We start from the raw sequence: 18,802 nt of genomic DNA on the forward strand, positions 1-18,802 counted from the left end.
CATAACCTATGATGAGCTGAGAGGAAAACTCCTTGCCTATGAAGCCACACACACAAACACAGACTCAAAGAAAAAGGGAATAGCCCTCAAGTCACAAATAGAACCAAAAGAGAGTGAGTCTAGTGATGGTATTTCAGATGACGAACTTTTGTTTTTTGCTAGGAAATTTAGAAGGATGATGAAAAGCAAGAGCAAATACAAGGGTTCAAGTTCAAAGGAGCAAAAGATGGACTTGAGCAAGGTGACATGCCATCATTGCAAGGAGGCTGGACACTTCAAGTCAAACTGTCCAAAGCTCAAAAAGGAGAACAAAGACAAGAGGGAAAGGAAGAGAGTACTCATGGCAGCTTGCGAGGATCTTGAGAATGACTCAAATGAAGAAGAAGAATCTGAAGGAGATGACAAAGACTGCTTCATGGCTGGAAACAACAATCTTGATGAGGTAAACTATTATGATTTGACCATTGAGGACTTGCATGTTATTATTGATGATCTCACTTTAAACACATCAAAACTGCTTGATAAATACAATGAATGCAGATCTGAAAGAAATGTGTTAAGAGCTGAAAATGAATTTTTAAAAGAAAAAGTGAAGGAAACTGAATGTGCTTTGGACATCATTGAAGAAAACAGATTTCTAAAATCTGAACTTGAAAAATTAAAAGGAAAGCATATTGTGGATCCTTCACATGAGTTAATTGCTGAAAATAAAAGATTAAATGATATGGTTAAAAGGCTGAATAGTGACTTAGCAAAATTTGCTCAAGGTTCTAGTAACTTGGACAAATTACTTGCAAGTCAAAGACCATTGTTTGAAAAATCTGGTTTAGGCTACATAGCCAAGGAAGATGCATCTTCTAATATTTCCTCTATAAAGTTTGTGGCTTCTTCATCAAATACCAAAACCATACCAAACAAATCTGGTATTGAAAATGCTCCAACATTTGAAGAAAAATTTGATGAAGTATACACAAGTGAAACTGACCCTTCACCAAAAACTGAACCGAGTTCAAACCGGCCAGGTTTGGGTTATATTTCAAAAAATGAGGCTGCTTTCAAGAAACCAACTTTTTACAACAAAACCTCATTTTCGAAAGGCAAAAATATTCAAAAAAATTCTGGTGAAAATGCCTTTGCAAAGAGGAATAACTTTACTAAAAATCAATTTGTCAAAAGAAATGCATCTCCTCCAAGAACCAGAAAATTTCAAAGCTTTAATCATTTCAAGCAATATAACTCACATCAGTTTCAGCAACACACACCAGAAAATCATTGTGTTAATTGCAAGAAATTTGGTCACTCATATGCACAATGCTTCATTGAAAAGAGAGTTGTAGGAAACAAAGTCTACAATGTTGTTTGTGATTTCAATGCACTTGGGCAACCAAGATGGATTAACTTCAAAGGATCCAAATTAATTTGGATACCTAAGGCTACTTGAAACTCATCATGCAGATTTGCCTAGCATCCAAGAACAAAAAGGACATGTGGTACATGGATAGTGGATGTTCAAGGCACATGACTGGAAGGTCAACCTACTTCATCAAACTAAATAAGTATGATGGAGGTTTTGTGACCTTTGGAGATGATGGTAAAGGTAAAATCATTGCTGTTGGAAAAGTAGGTAATGAGCAATCTACTTTCATTGATAATGTACTTTTGGTTTGTGGTTTAAAGCACAATCTTTTAAGTATAAGTCAGCTGTGTGATTTGGGATATTTAGTTGTTTTCAAAAGGCTTGAATGCTGTGTTGTTAATGAAAAGACAAATGAAGTGATGTTTGTTGCCAAGCGTTTCAATAATATGTATGGACTTACTCTTGATGAACTAAAGAATCAAAATGTAGCTTGTCTTCACTCTAAAGAATCTGAAAAATGGTTATGGCACAAGAGATTGGGCCATGCAAGTATGTTTCAAATAAACAAACTTGTAAAGAAAGAATTAGTAAGAGGTCTTCCTTTGATAAAGTTTGACAAAGACATCACTTGTGATGCTTGCCAAATGGGAAAACAAACAAAAAGTTCTTTTAAACCAAAGGAAGACATCTCTACTAAAAGACCACTTGAGTTGCTACACATTGATTTATTTGGTCCAACAAGAACTCAAAGCCTAGGTGGTAAACATTATGGTTTAGTAATTGTGGATGACTACACTAGGTTTGGTTGGGTTTTATTTCTTGCACACAAAAATGAAGCCTTTTCGGCCTTTGAACCTTTTTGCAAGAAAATTCAAAATGAAAAGGATTTGAAAATCTCTTCTATAAGAAGTGATCATGGAACTGAATTTGAAAATAATTTGTTTGAATCCTTTTGTGAGGAATTTGGAATATCTCACAACTTCTCTTGTCCAAGAACACCACAACAAAATGGTGTTGTGGAAAGAAGAAATAGAAGCATACAAGAAATGACAAGAGCCATGCTTTGTGAGAGCAATGTTCCAAAATTCCTTTGGGCTGAAGCGGTTAACACAGCTTGCCACATTTTAAATAGAACAATCATAAGGAAATTTTTGAAGAAAACCCCTTATGAACTTTGGAAAGGCTACCCACCAAACTTAGATTACTTGCACATCTTTGGATGCAAATGTTTTGTTTTAAATAACAAAGAAAATTTGGGAAAATTTGATCCAAAGGCTTATGAGTGTTTGTTTGTTGGATATTCCACAACTAGTAAAGCATATAGGGTTTATCATCAAGATGCTAGAATTATTGAAGAGTCTATACATGTTACATTCTGTGATACTAACTTGGTGCAAAGCATTTTGGAAGATGGTGATGCAGGAAATCAAGCTCAAAATGAGGATGAAACTGCTCAGAATCATGGAAAAGAAAATTCTGGACAATCTGAACCAGAAACAGCAAATGCTGAAAATTCAAGAGACAATTCCATTTTGTCTCATGAATCTGAAGGAAATTCTGCAGACAGCAACACACAGAATCCCTTGGTGACTGAATCTGCCTCCAAGTCCACCAGACCTCGTGAATGGAGATTCTTGAAGAATTATCCTGAGGAATTTGTCATTGGGGACGTCTCTCATGGAGTGCAAACTAGGTCTTCCACCAGAAAGGGAAATGAAGGTTCAAACATTGCCCTTCTTTCACAAATAGAGCCTCAAAACGTCAAGGAAGCCCTTAGTGACCCCTCTTGGATTAAGGCTATGGAGGATGAGCTTCTTGAGTTTGAAAAGAACCAAGTGTGGACGTTGGTTCCAAGGCCAAATGGAAAGAAAGTGACCGGCACCAAGTGGATATTCCGAAACAAGTTGGGAGAAGATGGTAGCATTGCAAGGAACAAGGCAAGGCTGGTGGCACAAGGATATGACCAAGAAGAAGGAATCGACTTTGATGAATCCTTTGCCCCTGTTGCCCGAATGGAAGCCATAAGACTTCTCTTAGCTTATGCTGCATTTTGTGGTTTTAAATTATACCAAATGGATGTGAAATGTGCATTTTTGAATGGAGTGATAGATAGAGAAGTGTATGTGGAGCAGCCTCCTGGTTTTGAAAATAAAGAGCACTTTGATCATGTTTTCAAACTATCTAAAGCTCTCTATGGTTTAAGACAAGCTCCTAGAGCTTGGTATGAGAGACTTAGCTCTTTTCTTTTGAAAAATGGTTTTCAAAGAGGCACCACTGATACAACTCTATTTATCAAGAATTCTAATGATTCTTTTATCCTAGTCCAAATATATGTTGATGACATTATTTTTGGATCAGCCAATGAATCCCTTTGTTCTGAATTTGGAAAACTCATGACAAGTGAATTTGACATGAGTATGATGGGTGAACTTAATTTCTTCCTTGGGCTGCAAATTAAACAAACTGATAAAGGAATTTTTATTCATCAAGAGAAGTATGCCAAGGAATTAGTTAAGAAATTTGGTATGGAAAATGCCAAACCCATGGGAACTCCCATGCATCCTAATTCTAAATTAGATAAGGGAGAAACTGAGAAAGATGTTGATGAGACTAGGTATAGAGGAATGATTGGCTCTCTTATGTACTTAACTTCCTCTAGACCCGATATTGTGCAAAGTGTTGGATTGTGTTCTAGGTTCCAATCCAAACCAAAAGAGTCACATCTCTCGGCTGTTAAAAGGATCATTAGATATGTTCATGGCACATCCAATTTTGGTCTTTGGTATCCTAAGATTGATGATTTTTCTGCAGTTGGTTATTGTGATGCAGATTTTGCTGGTGATAGAGTTGATAAAAGGAGCACTTCTGGTTTATGTTGCTTCCTTGGGAAGTCCTTAAATGTATGGTCAAGTAAGAAGCAACCAACAGTGGCCCTTTCCACTGCAGAGGCTGAGTATATAGCTGCTTCTTCTTGTTGTTCTCAGCTTTTATGGTTAAAAACACAGCTTGCTGATTACAAATTAAAGGCTGAAAATATTCCCCTGCTGTGTGATAATATAAGTGCCATAAATATTTCTAAAAATCCAGTTTTGCACTCTAGGACTAAACATATTGAAGTGAAATTTCACTCAATAAGAGAACATGTCCAAAAGGGGGATATTAGCATTCAATTTGTTAAATCAGAGGAGCAATTAGCAGATATTTTTACAAAACCATTAGCTGAGGATAGATTCTGCATGCTTAGGACTTGTCTAGGAATTTTGAGTTATGATTCCTTGTTTGAAAAATACTGATGTATTTGCTGGAGCTTTTTGTCTCATAAACAGGTATGAGACAATTCTGGGCAGGTGATGAACGTTTCTATCAAGTCAACGTGTTCTGGGCTTGTTTCAAATGAATCTCAATTTGGGCCAACCTCAATATTCAGATCAAGAGTGGTCCAAATATGTTTCATAATTTCTTATCACCTCAAGGCCCAAATATGAATGTTACAATCTTGTGTGTTAGTTTTTGATGACTTGTGTGTTTCATGAAAGGTTTTCAATAAATGTTTTGTGGCCCAAAAGGTTTTCAAGAGGATTTAATTTTGGCCCGAAAAGGTGTTTCAGGTTAATATTGTTGTTTTTCAAAATTTAAAATTAATTTCCTGTTTTAATTTTAAATCAAATAAAATCTTTCTTGAATGAGGTCATGTCTTTTCAAGTCTTTTCAAATGGTGATGCAGTTGCATGGTTTTGGAAATCCACTTTTTGGGTACGGTTACCAACACTCCCTCTCTTCCCTCCATAACTTCTCCACACACTCTTCGGTTTCTTCCCACTCACTTTACTGCTTCTCTTCCCTCAAAAGACTGAAACTAACCAAATGAGGAAGAAAACCATTCCTAAAAGGCCTCCTCGTGAAAAGATTTTCAAGCTACCCACAAAACCTTCCACTCACTCTCAAGACTGCACCTTTACCCCTTCTCCTTCTCCTCCAACCTCTCCTCCTCGCACAGCATCCATGGCGCGAACCAAGACTACACCAAGGTTTCCTGCCTCTGCCAAGCCGACGCCACCACCAAAGGCCACACCTTCCAAGCCTGGCTCCTCGAAACCAAGTTCAGCAAAGCCTGGCTCCTCCAAAGGCAAACGTCAGGCAACTGAGGAACCCATACCCGAACCATCTCAACCAAAATCCAGGTCGGTTCCAATGCGCTCTCAACGAGGTAACACTCGAGTCCCTCTCCAGAATGTTAAAGAACCAGACATTGGACCTTTTGATCACAAAGCTCACTTTTTGACTTCTTATTCGAACTATAACCCTTATAGATTCAAATCTGCCATGAACAATGATTTTTTGAGAAGGTTATCCAGTATCGTACCCTATGTCCCTCTTTTCTCGCTGATTTGCCATCTTTGAAAAGAAAAGGTTTTCCTTTTGTTGATAACTTGATTTTTCTGGACTGGAATCACCTTTTTGATATCAAAAAACCTGTTTATCCCTTGTTGGTTAAAGAGTTTTATGCAAACATGACTTATCATGAGGGCACTGCTCATTCGTATGTCAAGGGCCGAGATATCGTTTTAAACAATGAGACCGTCAGTGATGTTTTGAAGTATACTGATGTTGGGCCCTGTGCCTACACGTCAGTTAAGTGGGATGAAGGAGTTGGTGTTTCTTACAATGATGCCCTGGCTAGTATTTGTGAACATATCTCTTTAATAGATGGCATTACACCCACTCACAAAGCCCTAGGATATGAGCGTGCTCAACTGCACCGAATAGTCAATCATATTATTCTGCCTCAAAGCGGCTCATATCAAAGGGTTTCCTACACTGATACTCTTGTTTTATATGCCCTTCTCACCAAAACTGAAATTTCATTTGCATATTTGATGGTTAGATACATGTTTGACTCTGTTAGAAGTGAAAAGGACAAAGCTCTTCCTTATGGCATGTTTCTAACTTGTATTTTTGAATATTTTGGTGTTGACTTGACAAATGAGAAATATGAAAATAGACATTCATATCTAAAGGGAGGTGGTTCAGTGAAACAGAACAAAGGACCCACTAGATCTGAAAGAGTTGTCCTAGATGATGAAGATGATGACTATGTCCCTGAGGATTCTTCTGCTCCTTCCACTGAGGGTACTTCCATTTCCACTGGGAAGAAATCCACTCTGCTGAATGTGGTCAAGGATGTTGCTCAAGAGTTTGTTTCCCAGTCAAACCACTTGATTGCCATGAGTAAGGAACAAAGGAAACTAGCTAGCAAGCATGAGAACTTTCTGAAGAAATCTAGGGATAGGGTGGCTGTGCTCATGACCTTCGTTGATAATCTTCAAAATGATGAAGACATTGCCACTGATGTTGAGGATGAAGCTGCTTCGGAGGGGAATGGTTCTGATGCCTAGATTTGTCTCACAAGATCTGTTGATGCTCCTCAATTTTTTGTCTCATAAACTCTGTTTTATTTTGCTGCTATTTGGTATACTTTTGTTATCTTGGATAACTGTAATAACTTTGAACACTGATGCACTTTTGGTTATTTAGTTAGTTCTTTTGGCTGTGCACTAACCTCTCTTGCAGGGTCTATAATGCTGTTTTTGTTACTCTTGCTTGTTATCCGCCCTTGATGACAAAAGGGGGAGTAATAGCTAAGATTGTGATTCAGTTGATTGATTCAGTTGAATGATGCTGCTGATTTTTCTGATTAGTTAGTTGATTGCTGCTGATAATTTATTGATGCTGCTAATTCTTTTCTGAACTTTGTTTCGGATTAGAACTGAACTGTATTGTTGCAATTTTTTTGTTTTACAATATGCTTTGGCTGTTGTAATGATAAGAAATACTGGGCTGAATATGTGTTGTTGGTTTCCCTTAGTCAAGTTACATCTTGAACAGCTCCTTTTAAGCTTAATGTAAACAGGAACAAAAAGAAAAGAGCTCAAATTAAGGGGGAGCTACTGTTGAAAAGGAAAGGGAGAGCAACATCATTCAAAGGGAGTCTCTAAAACCTTAACTCAAACTCATTTCCTTTTGAATGTTGCTTAAAATCATGTTTGTCATCAAGGGGGAGATTGTTGAGTTAAGAAATTAACTAATTAATTAGTGATGACAAACATTATTTTTGGCAAAATAAATAATTAGATTTTGTTTAATTAATAAGTATATGTTGCTAATTATTTATTTTGAGTTGCAGGCCTAATTCAATTCAAGCAGCCCAAGTGGTATGAAAGTAATATAGCAAGGCTGATGGATAAAGAAGCAAGCACAGCCCAAAAGAAAGAAGCCTAAGGAACTGATGGGCCAATCGGGTTGCTTAATGGAAATTAAATCCAAACCCGTATCCATCCCACAAAGCTTCTCTTGTAAGATTGAAGTCTTCCCTCTTTTGAAGTGCAACGTATCTCTCCTCTCTAATCAAGTCAAATCATGGCATCAGAAAAGTAAGAAAGAGAAAGAGAGAAAAAGGTTTCTCCATAAGCCAATAACCAAAGAAGCAAGAGAGAGAGAGTTGAAGCTTGAAGCACAGAAGCTAAAACAGAAATCCCAAGCTAAATCAAGCTTAAGAAAGGTAATCCATATCATCTTGCATGCATCAGATCTTCATCCTTTCTTCCCTACTCTCTGCTCTATCCGAAAATGGCTTTGAAGGGAAAGTTGTTTGCTACCTCATTCTGCTGTATATCTACGGACTTAATCAAAACTTGGGGACCAAGTTGCATCTCTATGGTTCAGATTTGGTTGACCACTGGAAAACAATTTCGGTTACTTCTTCATGGCTTTCGGTCAAGTTGGAAAAGTCAGAAGCAAAGGTTACTCTTTGATGTTAATGAAGAAAAAGTAAGCTTGTGGGTTGGTGAAGCTCAAGGCTCAAGATGTTGACCTTGGAAGAAGAACCAAGGAACATGCAAGGAGATAAAAAGGAGCCTGCTGTTCATTCAGAGGTAAGGAGAGAAAACCAGTGAATAGAGGTTATTGTTCTAAGAGAGCTCTTTGAAGAAGTTCAACTAACTGGACAGTGTAACCTAATCAAAGGTGCATTCCGCCAGTATGAAGAACTGAATCAGAGGCTTGCTAATCTGGTTTTTCGCATAGCACAGAGGCTGTTGATGAAGTCAATCTCCTTCATGTTTTACTGATTGTAATGTACTTTTCTAAGCTTATCTTTCTGTAATTTCTTGAGAGAAAAGGCATTGTGAGAAAGCTTGAGAAAAAGCCATGAGTGGAAAAAGGCTGAGAGATACACTTGAGAGAAAAGCCTAGAGTTATTTTCTGATTTCTTTAGGTTGATTAAGTGTCTTGTATCTAGTATCTGAATGGTATCCCTTTCTTAGTTGGGTTAGCACTAAGAGGTATAGTTAGGTATTAGCATAGCCAATGTCAAGTTAGGTTAGAACTTGAGTGTGAAAGGATTGGGTCAATCCTGTGTTATTGGTGTATGTAATACTGTTTACTATAGTGAAATTCTTCCACAGTTGTGGAGGAGACTGGATGTAGGTTGCATAGCACAAGGCAACCGAACCAGGATACATGCTGGTGTTAGCTTTTCTCTTCTCTGCTGTGTTCTGTTTTCTGATATTCATGAGACAAAAATAAATTGTCTCATAAATTTCCGCTGCTAAGTTACAACAGAATCAGAATTGCAAATCTGTTTTTAAAAGGGGTAACAACAGTAATTAAAAGGAAGGCATAGATTCAACCCCCCCTTCTCTAAGCCTACCACAACCTTCAATATGAATGACGATAAAAGGTTAATTTAATTTTTAAAAAAAATTAATGAAGTTAATTCTTAATTTAATGATTGAATAGTTTTATCAAATAATAGTATAGTACTCATTTTTATAGGTATATCATTAGTTTAATTTTTTCATGGTTAATTTTACCAGCGTTCAAATTTTTAATAGTCATAAATAATTATTTACTCTTAGAAAAAAGTTTGGTAACAAAAAATTTTCAGCCATAATTAGACAAAACTTTTTATATTTTACTTCATTTATATAATTTAATAATATTTTAATTTTTTATTTCACTCTCTTATCAATCTACTTATCATATTCTTATCAGCCCCACTTATTAATGATATTAATTATAATATCATATCCCTAACTATTAGACATTCTTGTAATCATTATTTAATATTTCCTTTTATAATTTGAATGTTATAATGTCATATGATTCTCTCTTCCATGCTTTAATAAATAGACACCAACGGAATGGTATCTTTGGAGAGAGGTTCAAATCTTAGATTTAAGAATACAATAATCACTAATAACAATTAAAAATGGTAATAATATTAATTAAATAATTTTAATTGTAATTAATATTTTATTTTCTTTAATTCATTTATTATTATTGCAAACGTTGACAAATATAAAAGCTTGGCTTAATAGGTTTTTCATTGTTAATTAAGATCATGAAGGTTGTTTATTCCCTCCAACTAAAAATTACAACTCTATTTCAATTATAAGCACAATTGGAATAGAACAAAAAAATTTACAAGAAGGAGTTGAAGAATAATTTGAACAACAGACAAACTCACCCGATGAGATTATCATCCGTCAATCAATTTTTGAGAATATAAAAGACTACACTAGCTTTGATGAGATATGGTAATAAATTGATTTAATTTTTTTATTTGCATCTATAATTATATTGTACTAACTAAGTTCATACACATAGTATTCATAAGTTCATATACATAACATCCATAATTACATACAACTAACATCTAAAAATTAAATTCATGTTTATTAGATATTACATCCATACAAATATTATTTTTTAGTTATTGCATAAGTAATTATCAAATTAACACAGATGTTTTTAAATTTTTTCATAATTGAATTTAAAAAAATGTCAAATTCTGAAATTAATTTATTCAATTGATAAATTTACTTAAAACATCCATAAATTCATACGCATAACATCAATAATTTCATATTAATAACATCCATAATTTTGTACTCATAATATTCATAATTTCATACCTATGATGTCTATAATTAATAAATTTTTATAATTAATATTATCAAATTTTAAATTATGCGTCTTATTGTATTTTTCAAATTATCTCATATGTGCACTAATAGGTCATGATTTTAATTATTTTAATATTTTTTATTTAATATTCATTTGTATGTTTATTTATTGATTTTAATATGACGAGTTAATAATTATTTTTAAAAATTTATTTTTTAATTTTTTTATATCTTATCTTTTATTTTTTATTTTCTAATAATTTATATATAAAATATGAGTTGTGCAGTAAAAGTTGTTAAAATTTTTAAATTTAACTTCCATAATTTCTACAGGAAAATTACATTATAATGGGTAATAATGTGAGTGACAAATTTTAGGGATTTAATTTGAAAGAAACTGAAATTGATTTTGGAAAGAACATTAATGACTCCAAGCACGCAGAAAAATAGTAGGTGATAAGGAGAGTAAGTGATAAGAAGGTATATATCACTTGCTTACCAAGAAAATGAGAATTTTTATATGATATTTTTATATTGTAATTAATTTTTGGCTATCTAACACTCCTCTTACTCTTACATAATCTTTTAAGTATGTTTAAATTGCATAAAAATTAAATTATATAATTGCTTTTAAATAATCAGACATAAATAAAATTTAATGTTCATTTACTAACTATATAAAAAAAAGGCGCTTTTTATTTTTATTATGGAGAAGGAATTGGGGTAAGACGGAAATATGAAGAGCGTGTGAGTTTTATCAACTTGTGGGATCAGTTAAGGACAAATCGGACGGTCCGAAATTTCCATAAATCGGACCCTACAAGTTGTTCAAATTCGTTCAAAAAAATCTTATAATAATCAATTCGAACACTCTGAATTGCTTTTTCTATTACTAAAAAAAAAAAAAACAACACAGACGGTCCGATTTATACCGTCCAAAATTCAAAATTTTCTTCCTTGCAAATCGGACTGTCCGATTTGTCACTTATATTTTACTTCACAACAATTCACATGGTCGGAATTGTTAACATCAAAATTCACAAAAAGTTGCCCCACATTATAGTATAGCACCCCTATATCCCATAACGAAGCACTACACACTCATATGTTCCAAAACCAAAAAAATCAACCAAAAAAAGGTTTACTTAAAGAAATTTATATATTTAACTATTTAAACAAATAAGGTGAAACAAACCACCCAAACCCTTTAACTTGATTATAATAGAAACTAAAAGTTAAATTAAATTAAATTAAATAAAAAAATTGATGCCTCGGCATTCCGGTGAGAGAAGCATCACCGATGGCGGCATTGCTATTTCACACAGTAACTCCTAACAACGCATTTTTGCAAAGAATGAAGAAAAGCCCCTCTTTCTACCCCAACTTGGGCTACAGTTCACCTTTCCTGCACCACAAGAGGCATCAAATACTTAATCATAGACACCTTCGCAATTTGGGAAATCTTCAAGGTAACAACAACAAGAACCCTCCTTCACCTAACCCTAATTCACTAACCTTCCTTCACAATCGTAGAACACTTGTTTGTGCTTGTTTGTCAATTCTTTTGCCTCGAAACTCTGATCTGAGCCTCACCTGTTTCCTCAACTTCTCGGGAAGCCCTTTCTTTGTACCCATGCCTATCGGTTTGGGAGGGGAGAGGATTGAGTTACTATAGAAACGATTTTCTCAAATCAGAGTGTGAGGCCGTTGCCCTATTTTTCTGTGTTTGATTCAATGTGTTCTTATATTTTATGAAGCCTTTACCAAAGTAAAGTTGGAAAGGATTTTTTCCCTCGCTTTTTTCCCCTTATCTAGTTGTGTTAGGGTTTATGATTAAAAGGGGGAAATTGAGGAGAAAGATGATTTCGAACCGCTGTTTCCCTAAAATTTGGCATGTTCTTTACTATTCTTCCCCCATTTCTAAAAAATTTTCAATATGGTCTTTTTTTTTCTCTCTTTCTTTTTTTTATAATTTTATTTTGGAGTATGATTTTTGTGCTTTCAAGTGAGTGGGATTTGTAATGTTAATGATTTCATATGATTCTGTTGCAGGTGATATTGTTATTGTAGTGCCTTTTCGTAGTTTTACCTAAGCTATCATTCTTATTGTGGGAGACAAAAGTGCACCAGAACCTGCGCTTGGTATAACAACAACTGTTTAATGGAAGATTTTGGTGGTTCCGGGTTTGATGGCCTTAGTAATGCTGTGAGGAGGAAGAGGAGTCAAACTTCTCGCAGGCCTCGACCAGATTCGCAGCCTGTACCTGATGGTACCGACTTGTCTCCCTTGTCGTCAACACCCCCTTCAGATGATGTTAGCAGGGTCTCTAGTGAAGAGAATGCTGAAGACGATAAATCCCATAAGGATGGTGGGTTCAATGTGTTTTATAGTAATGAGCCTGGGCGAAGCAGCTTACAAAACAAACGCTGTAGCGAGGGTGTTCTTGCTCCAGCTAATTGGAAGGGTTCTAGCAAATCAAAGGATAGCTTAGAATCAGAATTGGGAAATGCAGAGATGTATGGTGGAAGTAATCCAGATAGTCCGAGTTTAGGGCAGTTTGGTGTTTCTCAGGATCCATTAGGGAATGAGAATCGTGTTAAAAAGGTGAAGCTGAAGGTTGGTGGTGTTACACGTACTATTCAAGCCAACTCTGCATCAAACAGTACTTCAGCTAGTGGATCAACTACAAAGAGCTCTCGATCATCAGATGCCACTAGATCACGCCACAAGCATCAGGTAGTTTTCCTTTGGATGTGATAATAGCTTCCTTCAGCAATTATGTCTTTATCATACAGTACTATGCTATATTTCTTCTTAATATGAGTGTTGGTTCTAGGGATATCTGGATATTTCAGATTGAATCATTAATTGGTAAGATATTATGCAATGTTTTTGTCTAGATATATAGACATATCTATTGCTTATCTGCAATAACTTGCTGATATACTTCTTATCTCTCTTTTGTGAAAGATTATTTTTCATTTAGATTTCTTGCTCTTATAGCTGATTTTTTTTTAATTGAAAAATCCCAATTGATGACTTCCTTCGATTGTATTATTGCAGAGCAATTCAGATGATAACCAGTCTCCCTTGGATAAGAGAAGTGGCCTGCAAGGCCTGCCGTGGAAGGATTTCTCAAGTCAGGACTCATTAATTGGGAGGTTATCTGGAAAAAATAAATTAAGCAAGCAAGGAGACAAGTCTGAATCAGTCCGGAAGAGCAAGCGAGTACCAAAGAGGCGTGTACTTGACGACGAATTTGGTGATGAGGATGATGAGGATGATGAGATTCGTTATCTGGAAAAGCTGAAAACATCAAAAGTTTCTGCTGTATATAGAGATGAAGAGGAATTAGGCAAGAAACATAAAAAGCTTTCTAGCATGGAAAATGCAGCCTCAACAAAATCAAGCAAAGATGGGAAGAAAAGGTTTAGACCAGATAGAGTGTATGAGGATGTGGATTATGAGGAAGAGGATGAGTCTGGGTCTGATGTTGAGGTTGAGGATAAGAAAAAGAAAAAACAGAGGAAGGAATCTGTTGATGTTTTGATGGACAGTAAAAGGGAAATAACTCTAACTACACGTCAACGGGCTCTTCAATCCAGCAAAGATGCCTCTGCACCTGGTTCAAGTTTAATTGAGTTCCCCAATGGATTACCACCTGCCCCGCCTAGAAGTGAGTATTTACTTAATTTTCTTTTATCTGTTCGATGTGATGCACTAGTAATGTGGCTCAATTCATAATGTTATGGTATATCTTGAATACAGAGCAAAAGGAGAAGCTTACAGAAGTGGAGCAGCAACTAAAGAAAGCTGAGGCTGCCCAGAGGCGTAAAATGCAAAATGAGAAGGCTGCCCGGGAGTCTGAGGCTAGTGTTCTCTCCAAATTACTGCTTTTTTCTTTTGTTATGTATAAATTTACATTAAATCCTTGATGCCATTGTACATATTTCACATTTTTGTAGGCTGAAGCTATAAGAAAAATTCTTGGTCAAGATTCTAGTAGGAAGAAGCGGGAAGAGAAAATGAAGAAACGCCAAGAAGAATTGGCTCAGGTTTTGCTTAGTTCAAACAATCTGTGTTTATATGTGCCTAACTGTCTATTCGTATATTTGTATGTGTGTGTGTGTGTGTTTAACACCTGTCATTTGTCTTCTATTATTATTTGCAGAGGGCAGCCAATGCACAAATGCTTGCATCAAACACTATTAGATATGTGATGAGTCCTAATGGTACAGTTGTGACATTTCCTGATGAAATGGGCCTCCCTAGTATATTCAATTCAAAACCGTGCAGGTACTGTCCTTTGCTTTGACATATGGAACCAGTTTGATTGTTTTTCTCAAAGCTATTTAGATATGTTTGGTAAATAAAATGCAAAAAGGGAAAGAAGATGAAAGAAATTGATGAGCTTGGATTTAATGAATTATTCATTTACTTTTCTTTGGTTTCCCACTGATGTTATATGATTGGACACAATAGTATCATATGTTTCATCCTAGTTGTTGTTTCTTTTGCTTTGAGCACTGGTCTCTTGACATTAAAGCTTGAGATAGAATTCTGATAGGAACATCAAACGCCAGGTGGTTTTTGCGTCCTTGAAATTTAATTTCAATGAATTTCCTTTAGCTGTTTCCATGAACTGACAACAAATCTTTATCAGAAGTTAGATACTCATAGATTTCAAGTTTGTTTTTAAACACACCAAAATTCCCTTAATGCTAATGATTATCATTTGGTATTGTCTCAGTTATCCTCCATCACGGGAGAGATGTGCCGGTCCGTCATGTCCCAACCCTTACAAGTATCGCGATTCAAAATCAAAGCTTCCTCTTTGCAGTCTCCAATGTTACAAAGCAGTCCGAGAGAAGATGGCTGCTGAAGCTATCTGTTGATGTTGCAAATGGACTTCCCATTCACTGGTTTATACCAAGTTGCGCACAGCCAATTTATGGCACCCATCCTTAGGTCCATGCTTTGTTGAGAGAAATTATGTTGAGCTTTTGGTGAGAGTCATTTTGTCTAATATGTTAATACATCTTTTGATTTTGCATTTTTGGTATGAGAGATTACTAGCATCATGCCCTGTAGCATGTAAATCTATTAGAAATATTTAGCTATTGGCAATGTCTAAATCTGAATATTACAGCATTGATTAAATTATTAATCACTAATCATTGATACATGACATTCCTTAATTTATTTTAATTTGAGAGGAGATTAATGTTTTGCTTGGTTGAGCAAAGAAGATGAGAAAAAAAGAAAGGAAAGAGAGAAAATGAAGAGAAGAGAAAATAACGAGGAAAGTGTGTGCATATATATATGTTTCGATCAACAGAAAAGAGAGAGAAAATTCGAAGTATATAAAATGACATAGATATCTATATGATAAAATATATATTTACATGATAATTTAAATTTGAAAATTATATAAAATAATTTTAAAATAAATACAAATTTTGAATTATTATTATTACTTTCTTGTATTTAGTTTGTCTATTTATTATTTTATAATTTTAACTTTAATTTAAATTTATTTTCCCACATTATAACAAATAAAATTGTGTTTATAGAAATGTAAGGAGAAACAAGTCAATTCTTATTCCACATCTATTTTCCATTTTTTTTTTCCTCTTTTAAGCAAAAGAATTTTTCATGTGAGGTCTAGTGTAAACTTTTTTTTTCTACTAGTGTTTAGTATTTACTTCATCTAAATAAGGTAAAAATATTTTTCGACTTTTTTCTCTTATAGATTTTTTTATTTAATTTTTTTGTGTCTTTCTTTCTTTTTTTTCGATTTTCTCTTGAATCAAACGGAGTATCAAGAAAAAACGACATAAAAGAAACATAAATTAATAGGTCAAGTAGAGGTGGTTCAAATAGGGTTTAAGGTGCTCTGCTAGGATTTAGGTGCTTTAAGATTTTATTGAGTAGGGACTTTAATTTTGCATTTTCGTGTGCTAATGTCTTACTCGGACAAGTGTTTTTTTGTGATCAATGGAAGGAAGAGGAATAGGATATGGGGGAAAGAAGGATCGAGAAAGATCATCAGGGAATAGAGTGGTGTTCTTCGATGATAATAATATCAAAGAAGGGTTGGAAGTATGTGGAAAGAGTCTAGTAGGTCGAATTCTGTTTGATAAGTCCTTTTCTATTGACACAATCGAATTTGTTATGTTTGCTATATGACAACAGCCTGAAGATTTTCGTGTCACTGATCATGGAGACAACACCTTCCAATTCTTTTTTGATAACAAGCAGGATTTAGTTAGGGTAGTGAAGGAGGTCCCATGGCTCCTCAAAAACTACATAGTCAATATCAAAAGATGAAAATAAGAGATGGGTTTTAAGGGAGAGAAGGTGGAGGAAAGCTGGGGAGAGCAGATGAAGGCAGCACAAACAGGTAAAAGGGTTACTCACTTGAAAGAGAACCCCCAAACAAATCAAGGTTCACTCAGGTGACTAGAAAAATAAGTCCAAGAAGCCCACTCCAGTTAATCTCCTTTGAAGTATGACGGCATTATCTGTAAAAGAGAAGAATAACAAGAACAACTATGAAATGGAGGAAACGAGAACAAGTAGAGGGGATGGTCTGATTACTGCTAGAAAGCCACTAGCAAAATGGAATTGTTCCAATAAGGAGGGAGAAAATAATAGGGAGAAGCAGACAATTGTGTGTGTTGCAAGTTCTCCAGAGAGTAAAAAAGAAATAAATCCTATTATTGCTGTACATAATTGTCAACGAATTGGAGGAACTAATTTGAAGGTTGGGCCAACTAGCAAAAAGTCAAAAATTAAACACTTGGCTAGGAAGACTGATTCTAATTTTTAAACTATAGTGGATGTTAAAAGGAGGTTAGGGGAAGCTGAGGATGAAACTTGGTGGAGGCATGAAGATGTTGAAGATTTGAATATGGATGAATCAGGGGAGGGTGTCAACCCACAATTGGCACTCAAAAGCCAATGAAAATGATGATGTGGAACTGTCGAGGTTTGAAGAAGACCTCAGCAGTTCACAACATATAAGGGATCAAATGATCCCATTCCCCCGAGGTGGTATTTTTGTAAGACAAAAAATACCTCTTCGTTTGTTAGGAGACAGTGTGAAAGATTTGGGTTTGAAGAAAATTTTTGCGTGGAACCGCAAGGTATGGCGGGTGAATTAGTCTTGGCATGGACTTCTGATACTCAGGTAACAATTATTGATGCAAGAAACTACTTTATTCATTTTCATTGGCTAGATAAAGGGAGAAACATGTTGTGGGTAGTTATTGTTGTCCACCTTCACAGCGAAGAATAACATAATGGCCAATATCTGGAGATTCTTCAGCGTCTTGAAGGCACTGAGAAACATTATTTACTAATTGGAGACTTCAATGCAATTTTGGGACAGCATGATAAAGAATGAGACAGGTACAAATAAAAAAGTTGCGTAACAGGTTTTAATGATTTCCTAAATGCGGGCATGTTAAGGGACATTGGCTATGAAGGTTGCAAATTTACTTGGTCAAATAGACAATTTGAGAAAAATCTAATGAGAGAGAGGCTTGACAGATGCTTAGTTTCTAATGGCTGGTTGGCGGAGTATCCTAATGCAAGGGCTCTACACCTAGAGGATATGGGTTCTGACGATCGCCCAATCATTATTCAGACCGATAGCAAGTTCGGAAATAGAAGCGACGCTTTAGATTCCAAGAAAGGTGGTGTGAGTTGGAGGAGGTTCAAAACATTATCAAGGAAGCTTGGCAACAAAATTTCTCAGGGTCACCGATGTACATTCTATTCAGCAAGTTGAAAAACTGCGGTCATAAACTTGTTGAATGACAATATACCAATCATAATAACTCAGCTAGGCTAATTGTGAAGCTTAATCAGAAGTTGGAAGTTGAAAAACAGAAAGGTTAGGTAGTAGATAAGCGTTTCATTTTAAATCTAGAAGCTGATCTTCAAGATGCTTATGAGAAGGATGAGAGATATTGGAAAGAAAAGTTCCGAGTGAAATGGTTATGGTAGGGTGATCAAAATACAAAATTCTTCTATACTAAGTTTCAAACTCAGAATAGACAGAACAGGTTGGAGAAACTGAAGGATGAAGATGGGCTGTACCGGACTGATGTGGAAGGTATTGGAGAGGTGGCCAAATCCTTTTTCAAGAAGCTCTTTTTTACTTCAAATCCTAAAAATTCGAAGATGCTTTAAAAAGTTTGCAAAGGAAGGTAGATGATAGAAATATGGAGGAAGAAGTTAAAAAATCTGTTTTTTTTTTTTTTGTCAATTCTTTTTTAGCTCCAGGTGAGAATGATTTTACAGTAAGGTTTTTTCAATATTAGGAGGTTGTTAAGAATGAAGTCTTTCAAGCATGTGCTAGCTTTTTCTCTGGTGGTAAAATGCTCTGCTTCCTGAATCACATGTAGATTTGTTTGATACTGAAGATTACAGGTGCTGATTCTATGACTCAGATTCGACTTATTAGTCTGA

The 18,802-nt window shown here is 35.3% G+C and overlaps 1 protein-coding gene across 2 annotated transcripts; it reads left to right on the forward strand.

Moving 5' to 3' along the window:
• The first annotated feature begins 11,430 nt into the window (after positions 1 to 11,430).
• On the forward strand, positions 11,431 to 15,509 carry LOC112775791 (uncharacterized). Of its 2 annotated transcripts, none has more exons than XM_025819637.3 (7): positions 11,431 to 11,792; positions 12,376 to 13,060; positions 13,388 to 14,000; positions 14,093 to 14,193; positions 14,290 to 14,379; positions 14,496 to 14,620; positions 15,075 to 15,509. In XM_025819637.3, the coding sequence occupies exons 2-7, from the start codon at positions 12,485 to 12,487 to the stop codon at positions 15,217 to 15,219; spliced, it is 1,650 nt and encodes a 549-aa protein (XP_025675422.1). In that variant the 5' UTR covers positions 11,431 to 11,792; positions 12,376 to 12,484; the 3' UTR covers positions 15,220 to 15,509. The 2 variants fall into 2 exon arrangements, with proteins under 2 accessions (XP_025675422.1, XP_025675423.1); XM_025819638.3 differs by having other exon boundaries at positions 11,617 to 12,021.
• The last annotated feature ends 3,293 nt before the right edge of the window (positions 15,510 to 18,802 follow it).

The sequence above is a fragment of the Arachis hypogaea genome, chromosome 19, assembly GCF_003086295.3.
Source record: "Arachis hypogaea cultivar Tifrunner chromosome 19, arahy.Tifrunner.gnm2.J5K5, whole genome shotgun sequence".
NCBI lineage: Eukaryota > Viridiplantae > Streptophyta > Magnoliopsida > Fabales > Fabaceae > Arachis > Arachis hypogaea.

Excerpts from the sequence above, each read along its gene's own strand:
- LOC112775791 (XM_025819637.3), top strand. The coding sequence starts at position 12,485 with ATGGAAGATTTTGGTGGTTCCGGGTTTGATGGCCTTAGTAATGCTGTG. Across the intron at positions 14,194-14,289 it reads AGGCTGCCCGGGAGTCTGAG|GCTGAAGCTATAAGAAAAAT; the intron begins GCTAGTGTTCTC and ends ACATTTTTGTAG. Across the intron at positions 14,380-14,495 it reads GCCAAGAAGAATTGGCTCAG|AGGGCAGCCAATGCACAAAT; the intron begins GTTTTGCTTAGT and ends TATTATTTGCAG.